This window comes from Eretmochelys imbricata, chromosome 23 (assembly GCF_965152235.1).
Source record: "Eretmochelys imbricata isolate rEreImb1 chromosome 23, rEreImb1.hap1, whole genome shotgun sequence".
In the NCBI taxonomy this organism is placed as follows: Eukaryota; Metazoa; Chordata; order Testudines; family Cheloniidae; genus Eretmochelys; species Eretmochelys imbricata.
The window spans coordinates 14,378,129-14,400,511 of record NC_135594.1 but is presented as its reverse complement, the minus strand read 5'-3'; the positions used below and the strand labels follow the sequence as shown (position 1 = coordinate 14,400,511).

At 68.4% G+C, this 22,383-nt stretch overlaps 2 protein-coding genes across 2 annotated transcripts; one reads left to right on the top strand and one right to left on the bottom strand.

The window, feature by feature from the left end:
* Positions 1-565: 565 nt before the first annotated feature.
* LOC144279006 (uncharacterized) lies at positions 566-5,799 on the bottom strand. Its single transcript, XM_077840419.1, has 2 exons — positions 3,116-5,799; positions 566-869 (listed from the first exon to the last, which is right to left on the bottom strand). The coding sequence occupies exons 1-2, from the start codon at positions 5,797-5,799 to the stop codon at positions 707-709; spliced, it is 2,847 nt and encodes a 948-aa protein (XP_077696545.1). The 3' UTR covers positions 566-706.
* Positions 5,800-9,894: 4,095 nt separating this feature from the next.
* On the top strand, positions 9,895-21,220 carry LOC144279022 (BAR/IMD domain-containing adapter protein 2-like). The gene is given in 15 exon segments (XM_077840444.1): positions 9,895-9,942; positions 12,655-12,730; positions 12,924-13,010; positions 14,201-14,262; positions 14,650-14,721; positions 15,298-15,435; positions 17,090-17,242; positions 17,867-18,079; positions 18,404-18,641; positions 19,351-19,534; positions 19,829-19,900; positions 20,218-20,323; positions 20,326-20,394; positions 20,967-21,010; positions 21,148-21,220. Coding segments are annotated over 15 exon segments (1,635 nt in total).
* The last annotated feature ends 1,163 nt before the right edge of the window (positions 21,221-22,383 follow it).

Here is a 22,383-nt window from a genome sequence, read left to right as displayed (position 1 = left end):
TTGGCAGCTCAAAGGATGCTAAGGAACTGGGAGGGATTTAGGGAAGGGAAGTGACACGCCGGGACACCGGGGTTGAGCCCCCAGCACGGCGCGGGAGGGGGTGCACGCCCAGACTCAAGCGCAGCTTCCCGGGGATCGATCTGGAGTCACCCCTGACTGCAGTGGGGACAGCACCGGGTTCTGATCTCTGCTATCCCAGGGTCGATCCGGAGTCACCCCTGACTGCACAGTCGGGTTCTGATCTCAGCCCCCTGGGGTCGATCCATTGTCACCCCTGATTGCAGTGGGGACAGCATCGGGTTCTGATCTCTGCTGTCCGAGGGTCGATCCGGAGTCACACCTGACTGCACAGGAGGCAGGGTCGGGTTCTGATCTCAGCCCCCTGGAGTCAATCCGGAGTCACCCCTGACTGCACTGGAGGTAGTCCAGATTTGCACCAGGGGGCCATGGGCCAGTTAAGCCCTCCCCCCGTGCTCCCCCCCCCCAAGCCATGGGCTGTTGGCTATAACACAGGAAACAATCCAGCTTTATTCTGTAAAGCACCTACATTCATTGTGGTGGGGGTCACTGCCTCCTGCTGGCTGGAACAAGCCCCACACGCCGCTGTGTCATCGTCCTCGTACCGCTCCAGGCTGAAGGGGAGTCTCGGACAGCACTGGCTGCAGAGGCTGGGGTGTGGTTCTCTCCCCGCAGCCCCCGGCTGGGGTTACTCGGCCAGGTTGAACTGCACCATCCCCCCGGCTTCCTCGCTGGCCCCCAGGGCCTCCCGCAGCTGGGTCCAGAAGACGTCCTGGGCCTCGGGCTGCTCCGGCCAGTGCAGGTAGCTGCCCTGCTTCACCAGCCTCCGCAGGCGGTGGTAGGGGGAGAGGCTGCGGGGGCGAGAGGCCGAGATCTGAGCCCCAGGGCCCATGGCACCCGCTCCCCACGGCGCCCCCAGGAGCTCCCCCCACAGCCAGCCCCCTTCCTGCTCCCCAGAGTACCCCCGGGAGCTCCCCCTGCAGCCAGCGCCCACCCTCCCGCTCCCCACAGCGCCCCCGGGAGCTCCCCCCACAGCCAGCACCCACCCTCCCGCTCCCCACGGCCAGCGCCCCCCCCACCGCTCCCCACGGCGCCCGCGGGTGCTCCCCCTGCAGCCAGCCCCCCTCCCGCTCCCCACAGCGCCCCCCGGAGCTCCCCCCACAGCCAGTGCCCCCCTCCCCGCTCCCCACGGCGCCCACAGGAGCTCCCCCCGCAGCCAGTGCCCCCCTCCCGCTCCCCACAGCGCCCACAGGAGCTCCCCCCGCAGCCAGTGCCCCCCTCCCGCTCCCCACGGCGCCCACAGGAGCTCCCCCCGCAGCCAGTGCCCCCCTCCCGCTCCCCACAGCGCCCGTGGGAGCTCTCCCCGCAGCTGGCGCCCCCCCTGGATCCCCACAGCGCTCCCAGGAGCTCCCCCCGCAACCAGCTCCCTCCCGTTCCCCACAGCTCCCCCCGCAGCCAGCACCCGTCCCGCTCCCCATGGCGCCCCCGGGAGCTCCCCCACAGCCAGCACCCCTCCCGTTCCCCACGTGCCCCCAGGAGCACCCCCACAGCCAGCACCCCTCCCGTTCCTCACGCGCCCCCAGGAGCTCCCCCTCCTGCCAGCCCCCCCCATGGCTCCCCACAGCGCCCCCGGGAGCTCCCCCCACAGCCAGCTCCCCCCTGTTCCCCACAGCGCCCCCAGGAGCTCCCCCCACAGCCAACCCCCCTCCCACTCCCCACAGCGCCCCCGGGAGCTCCCCCCCACAGCCAACCCCCCTCCCACTCCCCACAGCGCCCCCGGGAGCTCCCCCCCACAGCCAGCCCCCTTCCTGCTCCCCAGAGCGCCCCTGGGAGCTCCCCCCGCAGCCAGTGCCCACCCTCCCGCTCCCCACGGGCCCCCGGGAGCTCCCCCCGCAGCCAGCACCCACCCTCCCGCTCCCCACGGCGCCCGCGGGTGTTCCCCCTGCAGCCAGCCCCCCTCCCGCTCCCCACAGTGCCCCCGGGAGCTCCCCCCACAGCCAGCGCCCCCCTCCCGCTCCCCACGGCGCCCACAGGAGCTCCCCCCGCAGCCAGTGCCCCCCTCCCGCTCCCCACGGCGCCCGCGGGAGCTCTCCCCGCAGCTGGCGCCCCCCCTGGATCCCCACAGCGCTCCCAGGAGCTCCCCCCACAACCAGCTCCCTCCCGTTCCCCACAGCTCCCCCCGCAGCCAGCACCCGTCCCGCTCCCCATGGCGCCCCCGGGAGCTCCCCCACAGCCAGCACCCCTCCCGTTCCCCACGTGCCCCCAGGAGCACCCCCACAGCCAGCACCCCTCCCGTTCCTCACGCGCCCCCAGGAGCTCCCCCTCCTGCCAGCCCCCCCCATGGCTCCCCACAGCGCTCCCAGGAGCTCCCCCCGCAACCAGCTCCCTCCCGTTCCCCACAGCTTCCCCCGCAGCCAGCACCCGTCCCGCTCCCCATGGCGCCCCCGGGAGCTCCCCCACAGCCAGCACCCCTCCCGTTCCCCACGTGCCCCCAGGAGCACCCCCACAGCCAGCACCCCTCCCGTTCCCCACGCACCCCCAGGAGCTCCCCCTCCTGCCAGCCCCCCCCATGGCTCCCCACAGCGCCCCCGGGAGCTCCCCCCACAGCCAGCTCCCCCCTGTTCCCCACAGCGCCCCCAGGAGCTCCCCCCACAGCCAACCCCCCTCCCACTCCCCACAGCACCCCCGGGAGCTCCCCCCCACAGCCAACCCCCCTCCCACTCCCCACAGCGCCCCCGGGAGCTCCCCCCCACAGCCAGCCCCCTTCCTGCTCCCCAGAGCGCCCCTGGGAGCTCCCCCCGCAGCCAGTGCCCACCCTCCCGCTCCCCACGGGCCCCCGGGAGCTCCCCCCGCAGCCAGCACCCACCCTCCCGCTCCCCACGGCGCCCGCGGGTGTTCCCCCTGCAGCCAGCCCCCCTCCCGCTCCCCACAGTGCCCCCGGGAGCTCCCCCCCACAGCCAACCCCCCTCCCACTCCCCACAGCGCCCCCGGGAGCTCCCCCCCACAGCCAGCTCCCCCCTCCCGGCTCCCCACAGCGCCCCCAGCTGGGAGAGGTGGGGCCAGGCTAGCCGCGCGCCCCCCGCCGGGGGAGCCTCACCGGTAGTTGGGGATGTCCTCGAGGAAGACGACGACCAGCGGGTCGCGGCCCTGGTCGTAGGTGCGGGCGCAGGCCAGCTGGATCTCCAGCGAGCACCACTCGCTCTCCAGGGCTTGGGCACTCAGGAGGCACAGGGCCTTGCGGCTGCTGCTCACGCCCTGCTGCACGTTGTCCAGGTAATAGGCCCCGGGGGCGAAGTCGCGGGGCCCGAAGCAGAGCCGGAGCCGGGGCCGCCCTTCCTCCTCCAGCTTGGCCAGCAGCGTGCGCACCACCCAGGCCTCGTCCTCGGGGCAGCAGGAGACGTAGGCGTCGTACTGGTAGCCGCACCGGTCCCGCCGCAGCCGGCCCCGGCCCCAGGCCCGCAGCAGGTAGTAGCCGTAACGCAGGGTCCAGCCCAGCTTGGCCCCGGCCAGGGACCCCGCCAGCGCCAGGAAGGTGGCGGCGAACGACCCCGCGAAGAAGACCGCGCCCAGGTCCGCCCAGCAGAAGGCGAGATCGTGGGCTTGGAAGAGCCCCTGGCTCACGCCGGGCCCCAGGCAGAGGTAGGAGCCCAGCAGGGCCACCTGGACCCCCGGCTCCGCCGCCGACCAGTTCTGGAACCAGGCGTTCTCGCAGGAGCAGGCCAAGGGGTTGCCGGCCACGTCCAGGTAGCGCAGTGCGGGCAGGTGGGCCAGCGGGGCCCGGCTCACGTTCCGCAGCCCGTTCTCCCGCAGCGAGAGCCACTCCAGGGAGGCCAGGCTGGAGAAGACCTCGCTGGGCAGGTCCCGGAGGGAGCTGCCATCCAGCCGGAGCCGCTGCAGGCCGCCCAGGCCTCGGAAGAGCCCCGGGAGGAGGCTGAAGAGCCCTTCCCGGCCCGGGTAGATGTCGGAGAGATCCAGGGAGCGGAGGCTGGCCAAGGGAGCCAGCGAGAGGTTGAGGAAGACGCCGCTGGGGTTGTCCCTCAGGCTGAGCTCCTGGAGGTTCCCCAGCCCTTGGAAGAGTTTGGAGGGCAGCCGGACGGGGGGCCGGGCCTCCTGCGAGCTGAGATCCAGGCCCCGCAGGGCCGGCAGGCCGGCGAAGGGGGCAGGCGAGTCGTACTTGCAGTAGGCCAGGAGGCGGTTGCGGCTGAGGTCCAGGGTCTCCAGGGCCTTCAGGCCCAGGAAGGAGCCCTGGGAGAGTTTGTAGAGGCCGTTCTGGGCCAGCGAGAGGTGGCGGAGGGAGGTGAGGCCCTTGAAGGCCCCTTTCTGGAGGGTGAGGATGCGGTTGCCGGAGAGCAGCAGGGTGCGGAGATGGTGGAGGCTCAGGAAGGCAGAGGTCTTGATGTACTGGAGGTTGTTGTCGCTCAGGTCCAGGGTCTCCAGCTTGCGGGTGTAGGCGAAGGTGTCGCGGGTGACGGCCGCCAGCTGGCAGCCCTGCAGAAGCAAGGTCCTCAGGGAGGTCATGCCCAGAAAGGACCCCTTGTAGACGTAGGTCAGGCGGTTCCTGGACAGGTCCAGGTGGGCCAAGCTGCCGAGGGGCCGGAAGACGCGGTCTTCCAGCTTGGTGAGGTGGTTGCGTCGCAGGATGAGGACCCGGAGCCAGGGCAGCGACCCGCCCCAGGCACTCTGCTTCAGCCGCTTGACCTTGCACTTGTCCAGCGAGAGGGTCTCCAGGCGGGGGAATGAGCGGAAGACGCCCCCCTCCAGCTGGCTCAGCGGGGTGGTGGACAGGTCCAGCCAGGTCAGGTTGGTGCAAGCGCCCAGTTGGCCCAGCCGGGACGGCGGGAGCTTGGAGTGTTTGATGTCCAGGGTGGTCAGCGCCGGCAGGCTCCCCAAGACCTGGCAGGCCAGCCCGAGGTCCGCGTCCAGCACCGGGCGCATGCTGGACCAGTGCAGGGCTGTGAGGTTGGGCAGCGGCAGGCCCAGGAGGTAGGAGATGTTGAGGGGATTTTCGTCCAAACTCAGCTCCTCCAGGCCGGGCACGGCGCCGAAGGAACCGGCCTCCAGCCGACTCATGTTGTTGTGGGTCAGGTTGAGAGAGCGCAGGCCGGGCAGGGAGCAGTGGGCGAGGTCCAGCCAGGCGATGCTGTTGTTCCGCAGGTTGAGGTCCCGCAGGAAGGGCATAGAGAGCAGGCCGGGCCCAGGGCACGGGGCGGAGATCCGGTTGGAGTCCAGGTCGAGGAGGGAGAGGTTGGCCAAGCCGCTGGCGACCGCGGCCACCTCCTGGAGCCGGGAGAGCTGATTGTGGGGCAGGTGGAGCTCCTGCAGACCGGGCTGGGCCGCCAGGGCGGCAGGGTGGAGGGTGGCCAGGGCGTTGCCCCTCAGAAGCAGGACCCGCAGGCCCGTCAGCCCCGCCAGCGTCGCGGGGCCCAGGGCCGCCAGCCGGTTCTGGCTGAGGTCCAGCAGCTCCAGCTCCTGCAGGCCCTGGAAGGCGCCGATCTGCAGGGTGCGGAGGCGGTTGAGGTCGAGCCGCAGCTCCCGCAGGCGGGGCAGGTGGGCGAAGGTGGCGGGCGCCAGGTCCTGCAGGGCGTTCTGGGAGGCGTTGAGCCAGAGGGTGGAGTTGGGCAGCGGGGCGATGGCCGGGCCCAGCTGGGTGATGCCGTGCCCGGCGCAGCTGGCGTAGCCTGGCAGCTCGTAGGGCAGCTGGCACCAGGCAAAGCCGAAGGCCCTGGCATGGCGGGCACAGAGGACGGCTGCAAGGAGCCAGAGGGGCAGGGCCAGGGGCATGGCGGGGGGGGGGGGGGGGGGCTGTGTGTGCTGCCCTCTGCTGGTTGTGTGTGTGCACGCCTGGGACTGGCACAGCACAGAACACGCCCCGCTTACGCCCCCCACCCCACCCGCTGACCCCTGCACCCAGTGACCTCCACCCACTCCCGGCAGCGAGTGACCTGGGGCTGGGGCTTCTAGCTACACCCCCCCCCCCCCCGCTCCCAAGGATTGCCTCCCCAATCCGATGGCAGGCGCCTTAAAAGAGCCCCCGTTTCCTGCCCCCGGCTGGGGCTGAGCCGAGCGACCTGGCACACAGACACCTGCAACGAGAAAAACAAATTGCACTCCCGTCACTAGTGGTTAGAGTTGGGGGGGGGGGGGCTGGAAGCCCGGACTCCTGGGTTCTCTCCCCAGCTCAGGGAGGAGAGTGGGGTCTAGTGATTAGAGGGGGGAGGCTGGGAGCCCAGACTCCTGGGTTCTCTCCCCAGCTCAGGGAGGAGAGTGGGGTCTAGTGATTAGAGGGGGGAGGCTGGGAGCCCGGACTCCTGGGTTCTCTCCCCAGCTCAGGGAGAGGAGGGGTGGGCTAGTGGTTAGAGGGGGACTGGGTCCTGTTCCCTCAGCTAACACCAACTGTGTGTGACCTCACGGGGTCAGACGCAATTTCTCCATTTCACTTCCCTTCTGCAAAGCCGGGCACAGGAAATTCGCTCTGCAGCCCGGAGGTCCATGGACTCAGAGAGCTAATGACCGGAAAGGGCTTAAATCCGGGCTAAGCAGGGGCAGTATTGGCAGCCGCCCCAGGGCAGGGACTGACTGGCTCAGGGGGGTGGGGAATGGGGCACGGGGCCTTTCCCTCTAGGGGGCACCGGCTCCCATCCGGTCCCAGAGCAGGGTCTGTTGGGGGGGTGGGGGGCAATAGATAATGGCTGGCCAGGCTGGAGGGGTTCGGGGGGGGGGGTCTTTGGATGCAATTGTGCCCCCTAGTGGCAGGAAATCGCAGCTGCTGATCCCCCCCCCCCCCCCGCCACTCTTCGCTCTACCTTTCTTGTGGTTGCAAATGAAACCAGCTCTGGGAACTGAGTCGTCGTCCCCCCCCCCGCCCGGGCTCTGACCCAGCACCCCGAGGGACACTGTCAGCCGGGATGCCACCGGGGGAGTGAGTCGGGGTGGGGGGTCTCAGCTGGGGGATGGGCTCCCCAGGGGCCTTCGTGGTCTCGGTTGAAGCTGTCCCATCCTTGCTGAGGGCTGCCGGGGGGATTGGGGGGCATCTAGGGGCCTGCAAGTGCATGGTGGGAGGGGGGATGTTTATGTGACCAGACCCCCAACTTGGCTGGTGCCCCTCACTCCCGACTCGCAGCCCCCTGCTAGCCCAGCCCTGAGCTCCTGCCCCCCCCCCCAGCTCTGCTGGTGCCCCTCACTCCCGACCCGCAGCCTCCTGCCTCTCTCTCACCTGCTATCTCAGAGCTCAGACTTTCGGCACCACCTGTCCCGACTCCTGGGATGAGTCAAAACTTGTCTCCGGGCGTCACTGGCCGCTACTTCCTCACTGTGCAACGCGCCAACACCATCAGAAACTTGCTGCGGAAATTGCAGCACCCAGGCGTATGCGCAGGGTGTGCAAAAGGGGGCGCCCTCCCCCACAGGGGTCACTGACCCCCACTGAGCCTCTCCCCGGCCTGCTGCCCCCCGCCCCGCTCCCCGCAGCCCAGCGCCCCCCGCTGAGCCCCCCGCCCGCTCCCCGCAGCCCAGCGCCCCCCGCAGAGCCCCCCGCCCCGCTCCCCGCAGCCCAGCGCCCCCCGCTGAGCCCCCCGCCCTGCTCCCCGCAGCCCAGCGCCCCCCGCTGAGCCCCCCGCCCTGCTCCCCGCAGCCCAGCGCCCCCCGCTGAGCTCCCCGCCCTGCTCCCGGCAGCCTAGCGCCCCCCGCTGAGCTCCCCGCCCTGCTCCCGGCAGCCTAGCGCCCCCTGCTGAGCTCCCCGCCCTGCTCCCCGCAGCCCAGCGCCCCCTGCTGAGCTCCCCGCCCTGCTCCCTTCAGCCCAGCGCCCCCTGCTGAGCCACCCGCCCTGCTCCCCTCAGCCCAGCGCCCCCCGCTGAGTCCCCCGTCCCGCTCCCCTCAGCCCAGCGCCCCCCGCTGAGTCCCCCGCCCCACTCCCGGCAGCCCAGCGCCCCCCGCTGTGCCCCCCACCCGCTCCCGGCAGCCCAGCGCCCCCCGCTGAGCCCCCCGCCCCGCTCCCAGCAACCCAGCGCCCCCCGCTGAGTCCCCCGCCCCGCTCCCGGCAGCCCAGCGCCCCCCGCTGAGCCCCCCGCCCTGCTCCCCGCAGCCCAGCGCCCCCTGCTGAGCTCCCCGCCCTGCTCCCGGCAGCCCAGCGCCCCCCGCTGAGCCCCCCGCCCTGCTCCCTTCAGCCCAGCGCCCCCCGCTGAGCCACCCGCCCTGCTCCCCTCAGCCCAGCGCCCCCCGCCCCGCTCCCGGCAGCCCAGCGCCCCCTGCTGAGCCCCCCGCCCCGCTCCCGGCAGCCCAGCGCCCCCCGCTGAGCCCCCCGCCCTGCTCCCCGCAGCCCAGCGCCCTCTGCTGAGCTCCCCGCCCTGCTCCCTTCAGCCCAGCGCCCCCTGCTGAGCCACCCGCCCTGCTCCCCTCAGCCCAGCGCCCCCTGCTGAGTCCCCCGCCCCGCTCCCAGCAACCCAGCGCCCCCTGCTGAGTCCCCCGCCCCGCTCCCAGCAACCCAGCGCCCCCTGCTGAGCCCCCTGCCCTGCTCCCCAGTGGCCCCTCGCACCATGCTGGGGCATTGAGGCCAACCCTGACTGCTGGGGAGCTGCAGTGGCAGGGGGTGGGCAGCAGGGGGCAGTTTGACCCCAGGCTCCGGGCTGAGCCCGAGACCATCCAAATCCAGGCTGTGAGATTGCGGTGCCGGAGAGATGCTGGCCGCAGTCCCATGGGAACGGGGAGCCCAGAGCACCGTGGACGTGCCTGGGAGCCCAGCCAGCCCCGGGGGGGGAGAGGGAGGGGAGATGCTGCTAACGCCAGGTCCGGGGGGGGGGGACGGTGTCACGCAGACCTGGGGGTGAGGTGGGCACCAGGAATCCAGGGAAGTGGAGGCTTCAGCAGACACGTCTTGGCGTCTGGAACCGGGTCAGGGAACCCAGGGAGTGGAGATGGGGAAAGAGAGGGTGAGGGCAGAGCCCTGCCCGTGCCCCTCACTCCCGACCCGCAGCCCCCTGCCAGCCCAGCCCTGGGCTCCCCCACCCCAGTCCTGGCGGTGCCCGTCACTCCTGACCCCCAGTCCCCATTGCACATCTGAGACATATGTTACAATGACCATTCATATTTGGCCACTGACCTTAGTACTTAGAAGGCAGAGCCCCCCCTGCAGAGCCCCCCCGCCCCCCTCCCCACAGCCCAGCGCCCCCTGCTGCTCCCCCGCCCCGCTCCCCGCAGCCCAGCGCCCCCTGCAGAGCCCCCCGCCCCGCAGCCCAGCGCCCCCTACTGCCCCCCCGCCCCGCTCACCAGCGCCCCCTGCAGAGCCCCCCTCCCCGCAGCCCAGCACCCCCCTCTGCTGCCCCCGCCCCACTCCCCGCAGCCCAGCGCCGCTGGGTCCATCTATCGAGCTGGTTCTAGTGAAGCCAACGCGTCTCGTCCGGGGCGGGGCGTATTTCACGGGGTGGGGGGGGAGGGGGCGCGTTAGCCTGTCTCTTTAAATATGGAAATGAGCCAAAGAGGCCACACCCATTCATGCTAAAGTGGCCCAGATTTCGAGGGGAGGGGAAGGATGGGGCGGTCACGGGCGACTCCTGATTGGCTGGAAAGTTTATTTTCAGGCTGGCGTTTTGGCAGGACCTTTTCCTGTCTGTCTCTCTCAGTGGCCCCCCCACCGCACCCCCCATAACTCCTTTCCCGCAGCATCCCGCCCCCCAGAAGCCCCCTCTTCCCCGCAACTCCTCCTCCCCCTCCTAGAATCCCTCCCACACCTCCCCCATAAACTCTGCCCCCCCCATTCCCCAGCCCCTGGCCCCCCAGCCCCAACTCCGCCCTCCCCCACCCGCTGGTGCTGCCCACCCCGCCCTCCGGTCCCTGCCTCGGGGCTCGCTGCGTCCCAGCTCCCGGCCGGTCCCCGGCGCCAGCATGTCCCGCTCGGACGAGGTCAACCGGCTCACGGAGAGTGTCTACAGGGTGAGCCCCGCCAACTCCCCCCCCCCCCGCCGGTCCCTTCTCTCCTCCTCCCGCCGGCTCCCCCCCCCGCAGGTCCCTTCTCTGCTCCCCCCACCAGTTTCCCCCTCCGGGTCCCCCCTGCCGGTCCCTTCCCGGCACCTTCCCTGCTCCACCGCCGGCTCCCGCCCCCCCCCCCCCCCGCGCCGGTCCCTTCCCTGCTCCCCTCCGTCGGTTCCCCCCCACTCCTCTAGTCCCTTCCCTGCTCCCGCCTCCTCTGCGCCCCCTTGCCTGCGCAGTTATTCTACTCCCTGGCCCCGGCCATACCCCCCCCCCCGCATTCCCTCCATCTCCCTGGCCTGGAGCTTTTCTCTACTCTCCCCCCACCCCCTGGAGTCTGGAGCCCCTTTGTTAGCCTGGCAGGGAAGCGTCTGGGGAAGTGTTTTGGGGAGGGGGGTTGCGGTGGAGGGTGCATGTGTGGAGGTAGATGGAGAGGGGTGAGGGGGGAGTGGGGCCTGAGGGGGTGGGGGGCCTGAGATTCCGTTGTCCCCCGTTTGCTCCGCCTCCCCGTGGGGGTTGGGGTGCTGGGGGCCCTGCCGCTCACCCAGACTTCCACTGAGCGATGGGGATGGGTCGGTTGCCAGGGTCTGGTCCCCTCAGCTTCTGGCTCTTTCTGGGGCTATGGGTTTTAACCCCAGCCCATGGGGCAGCCCTGAGGGGGTGGGGTCAATCTGGAGTCACCCCTGATTGCAACAGGGCCAGGTTCTGATCCCAGTGTCAAACTGGAGTCACCCCTGATTGCAGCGCGGCCGGATTCTGATCTCAGACCCTCTGGTGTCAATCCGGAGTGAACCCTGATTGCAATGGCACCGGGTTCTGATCCCAGCTCCCTCTCAGGGTCAATCCGGAGTCACCCCTGTTTGCAACGGGGCCAGGTTCTGATCTCAGTCACCCAGCTCCGCCCGGAGGATTCCCCCGGGAGCTTGGACTCGTTCCTGCTCAGCAGGGAACGAAGGGGAAAAATGAACCCGCAAATGCTGGGGCGAGGGAGGGGGTTGGGGGGATGGTTTCCTGCCCATGTCGCTGAGGGGTTCATCTGGCATCCGTGGGGAGGGTCGGGCGCTGGGGTCTCGGCTCCTTTCTATCCATCCATCCATCCTCCCATGCACCCCTCCATCCCTGTCTGCACCTCTCCGTCCCCCAATCTAATCACTCTGTCCTCCCCCCAGTTATGCCAGCCACAGCTCTGGCCGTGGGACCCCTCGTTCCATTCCCCTCCATGCAGCCCCCAATCGGGGGTCCCCCCCAGGATAGGATGTGACCCCCCCCAAAGGGCCAGGGTGCAGAGCACTGTTGCGGGGGGGCTGCATCTTGTGTGGATTCCCAGCCCCCTGTTCCAGCTGACTGGGGATTAAATGTGCGGGGGCAGGGGGGGACTGCAATTTCTGGCTGGATCAGATTCTTTTAAAAGGCTAACTCGTTCCCGGGGAAACAGCCTATGGGAGCGAGAGAAATCGGGCTGGGCTCCAGATGCCTCTTGGATCCTCCCCCCACAGGGCGTGGGGGCCAGGGAACAGCCCCAGCTCAGGGCCCCCCCGGCTACACCCCTCTGGCTCCAGTGTTTCCATGAGGGGTATCAGTCCATCTGTCCGCGTCTACATGTCTAGTGATAGCTACATGTCCTGCTTCATTATTGTAGGCTGCTTTGCCATTGTAGGGTTGCTTGGGAACCCAGGAGTCCTGGCTCCCAGCCTCTCTGCCCCCCGCTCTAAGCACTAGTCCTCCCCCCTCCCCTCCCCGAGACAGGGAGAGAACCCAGGGGTCCTGGCTCCACCGCCCCGCCCCGGGGGACAGTGTCTTTGCGCCCGACCCGCTGACCCCAAAGCCATCGGGCTGAGCCGACTGATCCGGGCTGAGCTGGTGCTGGGCTCCTGTGTGCCGGGCGGGGAAGGGTGGGCAGTCGGCCGCGGCCCAGGGGCCTTCGCCCAGCCAGCCGCCCTCCTGATGGGCTGGGCCTGGTGCTGATCGGCCCTCAGCTGGCCCCGTCTGCCGCCTGCTGGGGATTAGGGGTGCCAGAGTCCTGGGGCTCAGTACGGTGTCTGTCTCCCCCTCACATCATCCATCTGTCCATCCATCTTCACACACATCCTTTCTCCATCCGTCCGTCCACCCCTCTATCCATCTGTACGTCCACCCTTCTATCCATCCATGCCCACACACCTCCTCATTTGTCCCTCTATCCATCCATTCACCCACCTGTCCATCCCCACACTCGCCCCTCCACCCACCTGTCCATCTGTCCATCCCCATATGTGCTCCTCCGTCCATCCCCATCCATCCCTCTCCACACACTCCCCAGATCCGTTCCTCGCTCCTCCTCCTAGCCCCCCACTCACCCCTCCAAGTGTCACTTTGCTTAGGAATATAATACCTTGGTGTCTTACAATGTAAATCTTCAAAAACGAGGAGCCCGCTGGCATCTTAAAGACGAACAGATTTATTTGGGCCTAAGCTTTCGTGGTGAATACCCCACTTCTTCAGATGCAAGTGCAATGTAAATCCTGTGCCACCCCCCCACCCAGGATACCCAACCCCCGCGCCCCACCCCAGAGGGGTTGCATCCCAGCACCAGGCGAGGGGTCCCTGTATACCCAGCCCTCGCGCCCCACCCCAGAGGGGCCACATCCCGGCGCCTGGTGACAGCACGAGCTGTGATCACCACTCTGTTTGGTGCAGGTGATTCTGGACCAGTTCAACCCCGGCCTGAGGAGTTTTGTCACAATGGGGAAGAGTTACCAACGAGCGCTCTCAGGTAAACTGCGATTTTCCCACGGACCCCCCCAGCCCATCCAGCCAGCGCCCCCCAGAGGGGAAAGGCCCCATGCCCCATTCCCTGCTCCCCTGTGCCAGCCGGTCCCCGCCCTAGGGCTGGGTGGGAGCCGGCACCCCCTAGAGGGGAAAGGTCCCGTGTCATTCACTCCCTCCTGCTCTCTCTGTCCCAGCAGGGGTGACCGTAGCGGCCAAGGGATATTTCGATGCCCTGGTGAAGCTGGGGGAATTGGCCAGCGACAGCCAAGGGTCCAAGGAACTGGGTAGGTGATACCTGGGGGACATGGCTGTGGGGCGGGGGGAGAGGGCTGGGCCGTCTGCTCCAGGTCAGACCCACAGGCCCATCTACCCCGGTGTCGTGCCTCCTCCCTGCCCGCCTGGATCAGAACTATGGGCCCATCACCCCTGGCATCCCACCCCACCCCCCAGGTCTCCCGTGCTGGGGACTTCCTGCTGCAGGAAGCTGCTGTTTTCTTGCTGGAAGCTGTGATTTCCTCCTGTCTCCCCTCCCCTGTCCGGGGCTGGGCCAGCCTTGCAGACTGGGGGGGGGGAGATATGTGTCCTGAGAAATGCCCCCCCCCCACTATCATAGCTCAAGGCCCAGCCATCCCCTTTCCTCTCCCTTCGCCTTGCCTAGCAACCCCCCCCCCCGCCCAAGGTTCCAGTTTTAACCCTTCACGGCCTGGGGGGCCAGCTCCCCCCACACACCTTTCAACCCCCACACACACTTTGCTGCCAGAGCCCAAATTCCCCCTCCCCCAGGGTGTGACCTGCCTGGGCGGAGGGAAGGGGGAGTTGAGAGGAGGGGGGGGGCTCAAATAGGTGGTGGGGTGGAGTGAGGGGGGCTGAAGGGGGGATTGTGTCCCTCTGCCTCTGGGGGAGGGGGCCATGGGGCACATTGGGGGCGTGGGCCAATGGGGTGCACAGTGAGGGGCATGTGTCATGCATGGGGGGTTGTGTGCACAATGGGGGGGTGCAAGCAGGGGTGTGTGCGGCTGGTGAGCAGCGTGTGAAGAGGGGTGTGCGGGGGTGTAGCCAGTGGGGAGTGTCTGGGAATTTGGAGAGGGGATTGTGTGTGTGCAAATCGTGGCAGGTGTGCACAGGTTGTGGGTGTGAGGGTGCGCGCAGATGGCAGGAACCGGGAGGCGGGCGTGCACCAACGGGCAGACTGCGAGTTGTAGGGCAGCGTGGGGGTGACCGCGGGGAGCCTCCGCATTGTGTGACCCGGTGCGGGAGGGAGCCGGCCCCACTCGCCACGGCTAGCGTGTGAGCACCGGGCATGTGTGTTAACGGGTGGGGAGCCCTGCTCACACACATGTGGAAATGGCGCATGAGGCCTCGGGTGTGGGGGGCAGACGGGGATGGGCCCTTTCGCCACGTGGGGGATTATGGGATGGATTAACGCTCCCCCATCCCCCCATATACACACACCTGTCGTTTCCCCGTCCCGCAGGGGACACCTTGTTCCAGATGGCTGAGGTGCATCGGCAGATCCAGGTGCAGCTGGAGGAAACTGTGAGTATCTCCCTCCCGCCCCCCATCGCGTTATCTCTTCCCCCCCCACACCCATCGGTAGCTAGCTCCCCACCTCCCCAAAGCCCTGGGGCGCCTCCCACCCAGCCCTGCTGCCTTCTCAGTCCCCCCCCCCCACCCACGAGACCCCCCCTGCACCCAGAACTTTTCATTCCCGGAGAACAGTCGGGGGCGGGGATGGGACCCTGCGTTCTCAGCCGAGGCCGGGGTGGGGGGGTGGGATACCAGGGGAGGAGGGGGATACCAAGGGGATTGGGATGACATGGGGGGGGATATCATGGGGGAGATGTACTGAGGGGGAGGGGATCCCTCGTTCACTGTCCCCCTCTCACCCTCCCCCCACACTCTGTGCCCCCCACCCGCTTGTAGCTGAAGCTTTTCCATTCAGAGCTGCTGGCCCAGCTGGAGCAGAAACTGGAGCTGGATGTCAAGTACCTGCTGGTAAGAGTCCCCCCAGCATAGGGTTCCCCCCAGCCCTGCAGGGCCCCCCCAGGTCGGTGCCTGCCCCTTCCTGCTCCCCCCCCATGCCTGCCAGCCCCCCTGCACCCACCCCGGTGCCCCTGACTCCCCCCAGCCCGGCATCTGCCCCTCCCTGCGCCCCTATCCACTCAGCCCACCCATGTGCCCCCCATTTTCCCCTTTTCAATTTCCCACCCCCACCAAAGGGTTCTGCCCATTGTGGCCGTGAAAGGCGTTTGCCCTCTCCCTGCCTCAGTTTCTCCAGTTGCACCATTCATTAGTTCAGACACAGATTGGGGTCCCTGTCACACTGGGCGCTGCACTCACCCGCACTCCCCCCCCAGTGACTCGGGACTGGGGGAGGTCCCCATCATGGTGCATAGAACCCCTCTGACTGAGATCTGTGGGGGGGTCCCTATCGTACCGGGCGCTGCGCAGACCGAGCTGGCCCTGCTGAGGGTCCTGGGAAGTCCCGTTCCCTCTCTCCCCACCCCCATCCTGCCCCATCCCTGGGGCGAGCTGACTCCCCCCCGCCCCCGCTCTCTGGCGCCCCCGCAGGCTACCCTGAAGAAGTACCAGAGCGAGCACCGGGCCAAGGTGGAGGCCATTGAGAAGTGTCAAGCTGAGCTGAAGAAACTGCGCAAGAAATGCCAGAGCAGCAAGAACCCCCAGAAATATGGGGACCGCGAGGTGCAGGTGAGGGGGGGATTGGGGCTGGGGTGGGGGGGACCATGAGGTGCAGGGGAGGGGGGACTGCAGGGGGAGGGGCTCTCAGGGGGGTGGGAACCAGGAGGTGCTGGGGATTGTAAATCTGGTTGGGGGGCACTTAATCTGGGAGCAAGGTCTGGGATAGGGGTCTGCCCCACAGGGCCGAGACCCTCCCCTTCCCCCCACGTGGTGATGTTCCTGCCCAGTCGCACGCGTGGCGTGCTCGGCCCGGGCTAGACAGTAGCGGAGACGCCCCGAACACGCCCACACGTGAGCCCGACACGCTCAAACACGGGGAAATGCTAACACGCGTGGAGCACACGGTGTCCCCGGGCTGGAACGGAGTAAACGTGTCACGAACGGTACACACGTGACAGACACCCACACCCACCCGCGGGCACATGCCTGGGCACACAGGCACTGGCCAAAGCCTCTATACCTCCAGGGCTGGCTGATTTTGGGGGGGGGTGGGGCAGAAAGGACCCCAGGCCTCAACCCCCCTCTCCCTCAGCCCCCCAAGGGGCCCCTGGCAGCTAGGGGCAGAGCTTGGGAAAACAATGGGATCGGCCAGGCTCCCGCAGGAGACACGGGGCCGTCACGTCCGGCCGGAAACCGCAGCAGGATGTCCCGCTGGAGGCGGGGGGAGGCCAGGAGCTCCCCCACCCCGCTCTCTCTGGCGCCCCCGGCGGGCAAAGGCGGGCGTTGCTGTCTTGGGAACGGTGGCTCGGGGCGCGGGCGGGATCGGGGACCTGAGGGGCTCGCGGCTCCGAAGGGTTTTAACATTCTTTGGCCAGCTGGTGCCTGGGACCCTAATCTCCATAAGGGGCTTTGGGTGGATGGACTCGGGAGGGTGGGGGGTGGAACGCACACGGGGGGGGGGAAACGCTGCGGGGGGGCGCCCACATGGGGGGTGGGAGGAGACACAATTGGGGGATGCAGAGTGGAAGAGTTTCTGGCAAGTGTCTCCTGGGCCCCCCCTCCCGTAGTTCTCTGCCCCCCCTCGCCTCTGCTCAAGGGTCCCCCCCACTCACTCCCCTCCCCCCTCATTAGCATGTCAGGCGCCTGCTCCCTCCCCTCCCCCCTGCCCACTCCCCGCCTTGGCTCCGGAAGGCCCCCCTTTGTCGACACCCATTGCCTGGGGAACCATTACTTCGGGGTCACGGCCCCCATTCTACAGGCTGCCAGGGGGAGGAGGGGGAAGTGGGGCGGGCAAGGGGGGGATGGTGGTAACCCTTCCCCCCCACCAGGGCCTGCTACGGGGCGGGGGGGCAGAGGAGTGTGTGGGGGGTGTTAACCCTTCCCCCACCGAATCCAGTCAGGGCCTGATGGGGGGTGTTATTTGGGGTCCAATGTGGGGTGTCAGAGTCTGATGTGGGGGGGTTTTGGGTTCTGATATGGGGTGTCCAAGTCTGATGTGGGGGGTTATTTGGGGTCCAATGTGGGGTGTCAGGGTCTGATGTGGGGGGCGATATGGGGTTTGATATGGGGTGTCAGGCCAATATGGGGGGGATTATCTGTGGTCAGATGCAGGGTTGATATCTAGGCCCAACTCTGAGGTGGTGAGGTCTGATATAGGGGTGATTCAGCCCCCCCCCCCATGCTCTGATACCCCCTTGGGACTCTTTTCTCCCCCCGCTCCCAGTATGTGGAGGTGATGAGCGCCAAGCAGAGCGAGCTGGACTGCTTTGTGGCGGAGGGATACAAGGGTGCCCTGACCGAGGAGCGCCGCCGGTACTCGTTCCTGGTGGATCGCCAGTGCGCTGTGTCCAAGCACTTCGGTGCCTACCACGCCAAGGTGAGCCGCCCTCCACGTATCCCTCCGCCCCCAGGGGCGGGGCACGCACAAGCCGTATCCCTCCGCTCCGTATCCTTCCACCCGCTGGGGAGGGGGGCCGCACGCCCCGTATCCCTCCGCCTGCTGGGGAGGGGGCTTTCCACCCCATATCCTTCCGCCCCGTATCCCTCCGCCTGCTGGGGAGGGGGCTTTCCACCCCATATCCTTCCGCCCCGTATCCCTCCGCCTGCTGGGGAGGGGGCTTTCCACCCCATATCCTTCCGCCCCGTATCCCTCCACCCACTGGGGAGGGGGCTTTCCACCCCGTATCCTTCCGCCCCGTATCCCTCCACCCACTGGGGAGAGGTCACGCACTCTCTGTATCCTTCCACCCGCTGGGGTGCGGTCACGCACTCCCCATATCCTTCCGCCCCGTATCCCTCCGCCCCCACAGGCCCCATGTTAGGGGGACGGAGGGGGGAGTGGTGTAGTTCCTACGGGGCCCTGGTTGGGGGTCGCGCTGTGGGCTGGGTGGGGGGGAGTGGGAGCCCCGTAGAGGGTGGGGGTCCCCTGGGTGGGCACGAGGGGCAGTGTAGGCCCCCCCATTCCGCCCCCCTCACTCATCTCTGCCCCCCCCCCCGGCAGGTGAAGGAGCTGCTGGGGACCAAGCTGCCCGGCTGGCAGCAGTCCTGTGTCCAGCCCACCCGCCTGCCCGACCGCGCTCTGGCCCTGGTGAAGCAGACGGCCAACAGCCCCGCCGCGCCCGCCGTCTCCGACCCGCTGCCCGCCCCCCAGCCCCTGGAGGTGCCCCCGGAGCTGGCGCCCCTGCTGGGGGGTGGGGGGCTGGCCCTCAACCACGTATGTCTCTGCCCATGGGGGAGGGGCGCTGTCGCCAGGGGGTGGGGCCCCTCGGGAGAGACCCGGACTCCTGGGTCCCCTTCCAAACAGGGATGGTGACTTGGGGACTACGGGAGAGGGGTAGGGTCCCCCTGGCAGTGACCTTGTGTCCTGGGTCCTCATCCCCAGCTAGGTCAGTGACTCGGACTCCTGGGTTCATTCTGCAAGGGCAGAGCCCCTGGGAGGGTGACTCGGACTCCTGGGTCCCCAAGCCCAGCTGGGTGGGTGTCCCTGATCCCCAGTGAGCAGAGCCCCTCCCCCTGCCCCCCGTCTCTCCTTCCGCAGCGCGTCTCACTGCAGGAAGCGACTCCGCTCCCCAACGGCGACTCTCACCGCACCCGGGGCTCCCGTGACCTGGGGCCCCCGCCTGCCAGAGAGCCCCTCACCGTCCCGCTAGGCCTGCCGGCCCCACAGCCCGCACCAGCCACGCAGACCCCCCCGCCGCCCAGGGCCAGCGACAGCTACTCCTGTACCCTGCCCATCCCCCGCAAAGCCTCTGCGGAGACCCGCCTCGCCACGCTGAGTAAGTGCCCGTCGGTGCCCCTCTCTGCCGACCCGCAGCACCTGCTAGCCCACCCCTTCCCCCCCGAGCCCTGCCGGTGCCCCTCACTCCCGACCCGCAGCCCCCTGCTAGCCTAGCCCTGGTCTGAGCTGGCCAGCTCAGACACATTTGCTACTGGAACTGAGCCTGACCGGCTCGTCTCACATGTGCCCCCAGATGGGGGTGTCCCAGCCCCCACTGGTTTCCAGCCTCCCTGGCACATGATGCAGGCTCCGTGGGGGGTTGTTGGGGGGGGGAGGGTGACCCCATTCTGGGGGGAAACTGCCCCACCCCCCAGGTCTGGGCGCTTTGCCCAGACTAAGCCAATTAACAGTCCAGCGCTGAGCGGCTTGTTCAGATTTCATACCCTGGGCTGACCCGGCCGGGGCTGGGAGGGAGATTGGGGCTGTGTGGGGAGGCTCTGCGGGTTCCTGGCCAGTTACACACAACGCCCCCCCCCCCCCCCCGAGTTCTCCTCTCCCCACCAATCCAGCTTTTATCTCTATCCGCTGGTGCCCCCCATGCTCCTTGTGTGTACCCTGGGACACCCCAAGCCCCAGCCGATGCCCCCCTATAAGACCCCCCACCATATATCCCCCGTGTGCCCCTTTCTCAGTCTCTTGGCCCCTCTCCAGGGGCAGGAAGGCAAGGAATCCCCAGCCTGACCTTCCCCCCTTTTCCCACCCCCCAGCAGAGAACAGGACCCTGCCGCGGAGTGGGGTGTGGGTCGAGCGGCGCCGGGTGCAGGCCGTGTTCTCCCACGCACCCGGTGAGAGCAGCACCCTGCTCAACTTCCAGGAGGGCGACGTCATTGCGCTGCTGGTGGCCGAGGCCCGGGACGGCTGGCATTACGGGGAGAACGAGGCCACGCACATGTGAGTGCCCCCCTCCCCTTGTTAACCATTAGCCCTCTCCCCTCCCCTCCTCCCACAGCTGGGGAGAGAACCCAGGAGTCCTGGCTCCCAGCCTCCCCCTCACCACTAGCCCCCACTCCCCTCCCAGACCCGGGGATGATGGATCCGGGCTCCTGGGTTCTAAGTCCCTGGTCCAGATCCGGGTCCCAGTGGGGCCCTCGCAGGCCTCTGTGGGGCTGTGACCTCAGCCGCCCTCTGTGGGGAGGGTCTGGGCGTGTCTCCGTCCTGCCTGACCTCTGCTCCCCCCACCCCCAGGAAAGGCTGGTTCCCCTTCTCGTACACCCGTCCCGTCCCCCCTGCCGAGACCCCTGAGAAACCCCATGGCAGGTGAGCTGGGGGCTGGGTGTGCCACGTGGTGGGAGGGGAGAGGAGGAGTAGGGGGCGACAGATGGAGGAGGCTGGGGTTGGGACTGGGGAGGCAGGGGGCTTGGAGGGGATGGGGGGAAATGGGGGGCTGGCAGTGGTACTGAGCTGGGGGACGAGAGGGGGCAGAGCGGGATGGGGAGAGGGTGGTGCTGAGCTGGTGGCAGGATGCGGGGCACAGAGAGGGGGAGATTAGGGCTGGGGGGAAGTATTTTGGGGGGACCTGTGCAGCTCCAGGGCCTCGTTTTAACCCCCACCTCTCCTCCCCCTTCCCCCCCCAGTTTTCCCCTGAGCAAACTCAACAGCTGCAGCACGGGGACCCTGGACAAAGCGGGGTGCGTGGCCCCCAGCCCGGAGGGGGGCCATGGGGGGGGACGCCTTGCGCTACATCCCCCTCCCCCCGCCCCAGCACCTTCCGCCAGCGCCCCTATAGCATGATGAACCCTGACCTGTCACAGGTGAGTTGGGGGAGGAGCTTCCAGGTGAGTGCCCCCCTGTTGGCCACTTGCTGGACCTGGGGTCCCTCGGCTCCTCTCGGGGCACAGCTCCTCCCCCCAGTCTCCTCCCCCCTGAAGCCTGCTGCCCAGCCTTGAGCGTGCCCCGACCCTTGAGACCCTCCCGCCCCCTCCCCGGCACCCAGCCACCCCTCCAGGGGCAGTAGCTCTCCGGAGCCTCCGGAGCCGCTCCATTGCAATGGCCGGGCACTTCGCCTCGATGACCCTCCGTGGGTGGCGCTTGGCCTGCTCGCCCCCAGGGTGCCAGCCAGGCCGGGGGCGCAGGGGGCCGGCAGCATGGCACCGAGGCAGGGAGCGAATTGGTCGGTTGTCCAGTGTCACCAAATTGCCACCAAGGGGGCCCCACTGAGGAACCCCCCCCACATTTCTTCTGCAGGCCCCTCTGCCAGCTGCCACCTGGGGGCAAGTGTGTGTATTGCAGGGCCAGCCTGGTGACTGCCACGTGCCCTGCCCCCTGCAACCCACCCCCCAACCTCACCTTCCGGCTAATGTGATTCTCTCCTTCCTCTTCCCAGTTAGCGAACGAATTTGGGAGCCCCCTGAACTCCTCCCCGTCCAGGTGAGAGCAGCAAAGCCCCCCACCCATCAGGATCCCCCCCCCCGTGGGAACTAGCACCTGGATTTATCCCCCCTACAAGGCCCCATGACCCCTGCCCTCTCTCTCTCTCTCTCTCTCTCCCCCCTCCCCCCCCCCAGGTCTAACCCCTTCGCTCACGTCAGGCTGAAGCGGACTGTGACCAATGACCGCTCGGCCCCGCTGATCCAGTGAGGCCCTGAGGGCGCCCGCCTCGCCCGCCGACAGCCCCCTGGGGGAGAGATGCCAGGAGCCCCCCCCCGCTCAGGAAGGACTCGGGAGCTGGCGGGGGCCTCCCCCCCAAATGCAGCCTGCAGCTCTCTCTAGTGGCTGCTTTGCAGAAGAGCATCCCAAAAGCCAGGCCCCGTATTGCGCAGCGGCCTGGGAGGGGAGGAGGTCGGGGTTCGAATCCCGCCGGCGATGCCTGGAGGGGGAGGCAGGAACGGAGCTGGGCCCTGGGGAGCCAGTGTGTGTGGGGGTGGGGGAAGGGAGAGAGAAGGGAGGGGGAGAGGCTGCCCCCCAAGACAGAAATGCCTCCTGAGGGCTCTGCCTGCCCTAAAGCGACCACTTCTATGGGCTACGTGTGTATCTGTCCATCCCCCCGTGCACCCCTCTATCATCCGCCTACACACATCCATCCCCTCTGTCTACCCCCCATGCGCCCATCCATCTGTCTGTCCTCCTGTGCACACATCCGCCCCCCTGCCCTCCCACCTATCCATCGGTCCCAGCTCCCCCAGGGGGGCTGCTGTGCCCTAGCTTTTCGCCAGTCCTTCGGAGCAACCCGTCAGTGCCAGGCCCCGTGCCCTTCCCCCGTTCAGAGACTGAGCCCCTGGGCTCCAGCCCCCCTGCTTCCTCCCGGGAGCTCTGCCCAGCCAGCCCGCCCGAGCCAGCCGCTGGGGGGAGCCCCTCACCCTCTGCAGTGCCCCCTGGCAGCGCTGCCCGGATGTGGGGAGCCCCGAGGTTCGCCACCCACCGCCACCTCGGCCCATTGTCCCTGCAGGGCTCCAGGCTGGAGCCCCTCCTTGGGGGTTAATTGTCCAACATGTAACTGGGGCAGGTGGCTAATGGGAGGCTGGTTTTTAAGCCCAGCATCAATGCCAGGCCCACAGGGTGAAACTCGAGGGCAGAGCAGAAGGCGCTGAGAGGTGGGGGAAGGCGGGTCAGTGGGGAAGGGAAATCCCTCTCTCACCCAGCGGCTGGAATCCGAGGGGGGCACCTGAGATGTGGCCAAGGGGGCGGGTGGGTCTAGCGTCCTTGGACAAGGCTCTGAAGCAAAGCAGGCCAGGCCCAGGGGGAAGGGGGCTGGTGGTGCAGTGGCTGGTGAAAAGACAGGAGACAAAGGGGAAAGGGGTGGT

Bases quoted from the DNA above. Each gene is read 5' to 3' on its own strand.
- LOC144279006 (XM_077840419.1), bottom strand. From the start codon at position 5,799: ATGCCCCTGGCCCTGCCCCTCTGGCTCCTTGCAGCCGTCCTCTGTGCC. The intron at 870-3,115 runs GTGAGGCTCCCC...TCGCCCCCGCAG, and splicing joins GAGGACATCCCCAACTACCG to CCTCTCCCCCTACCACCGCC.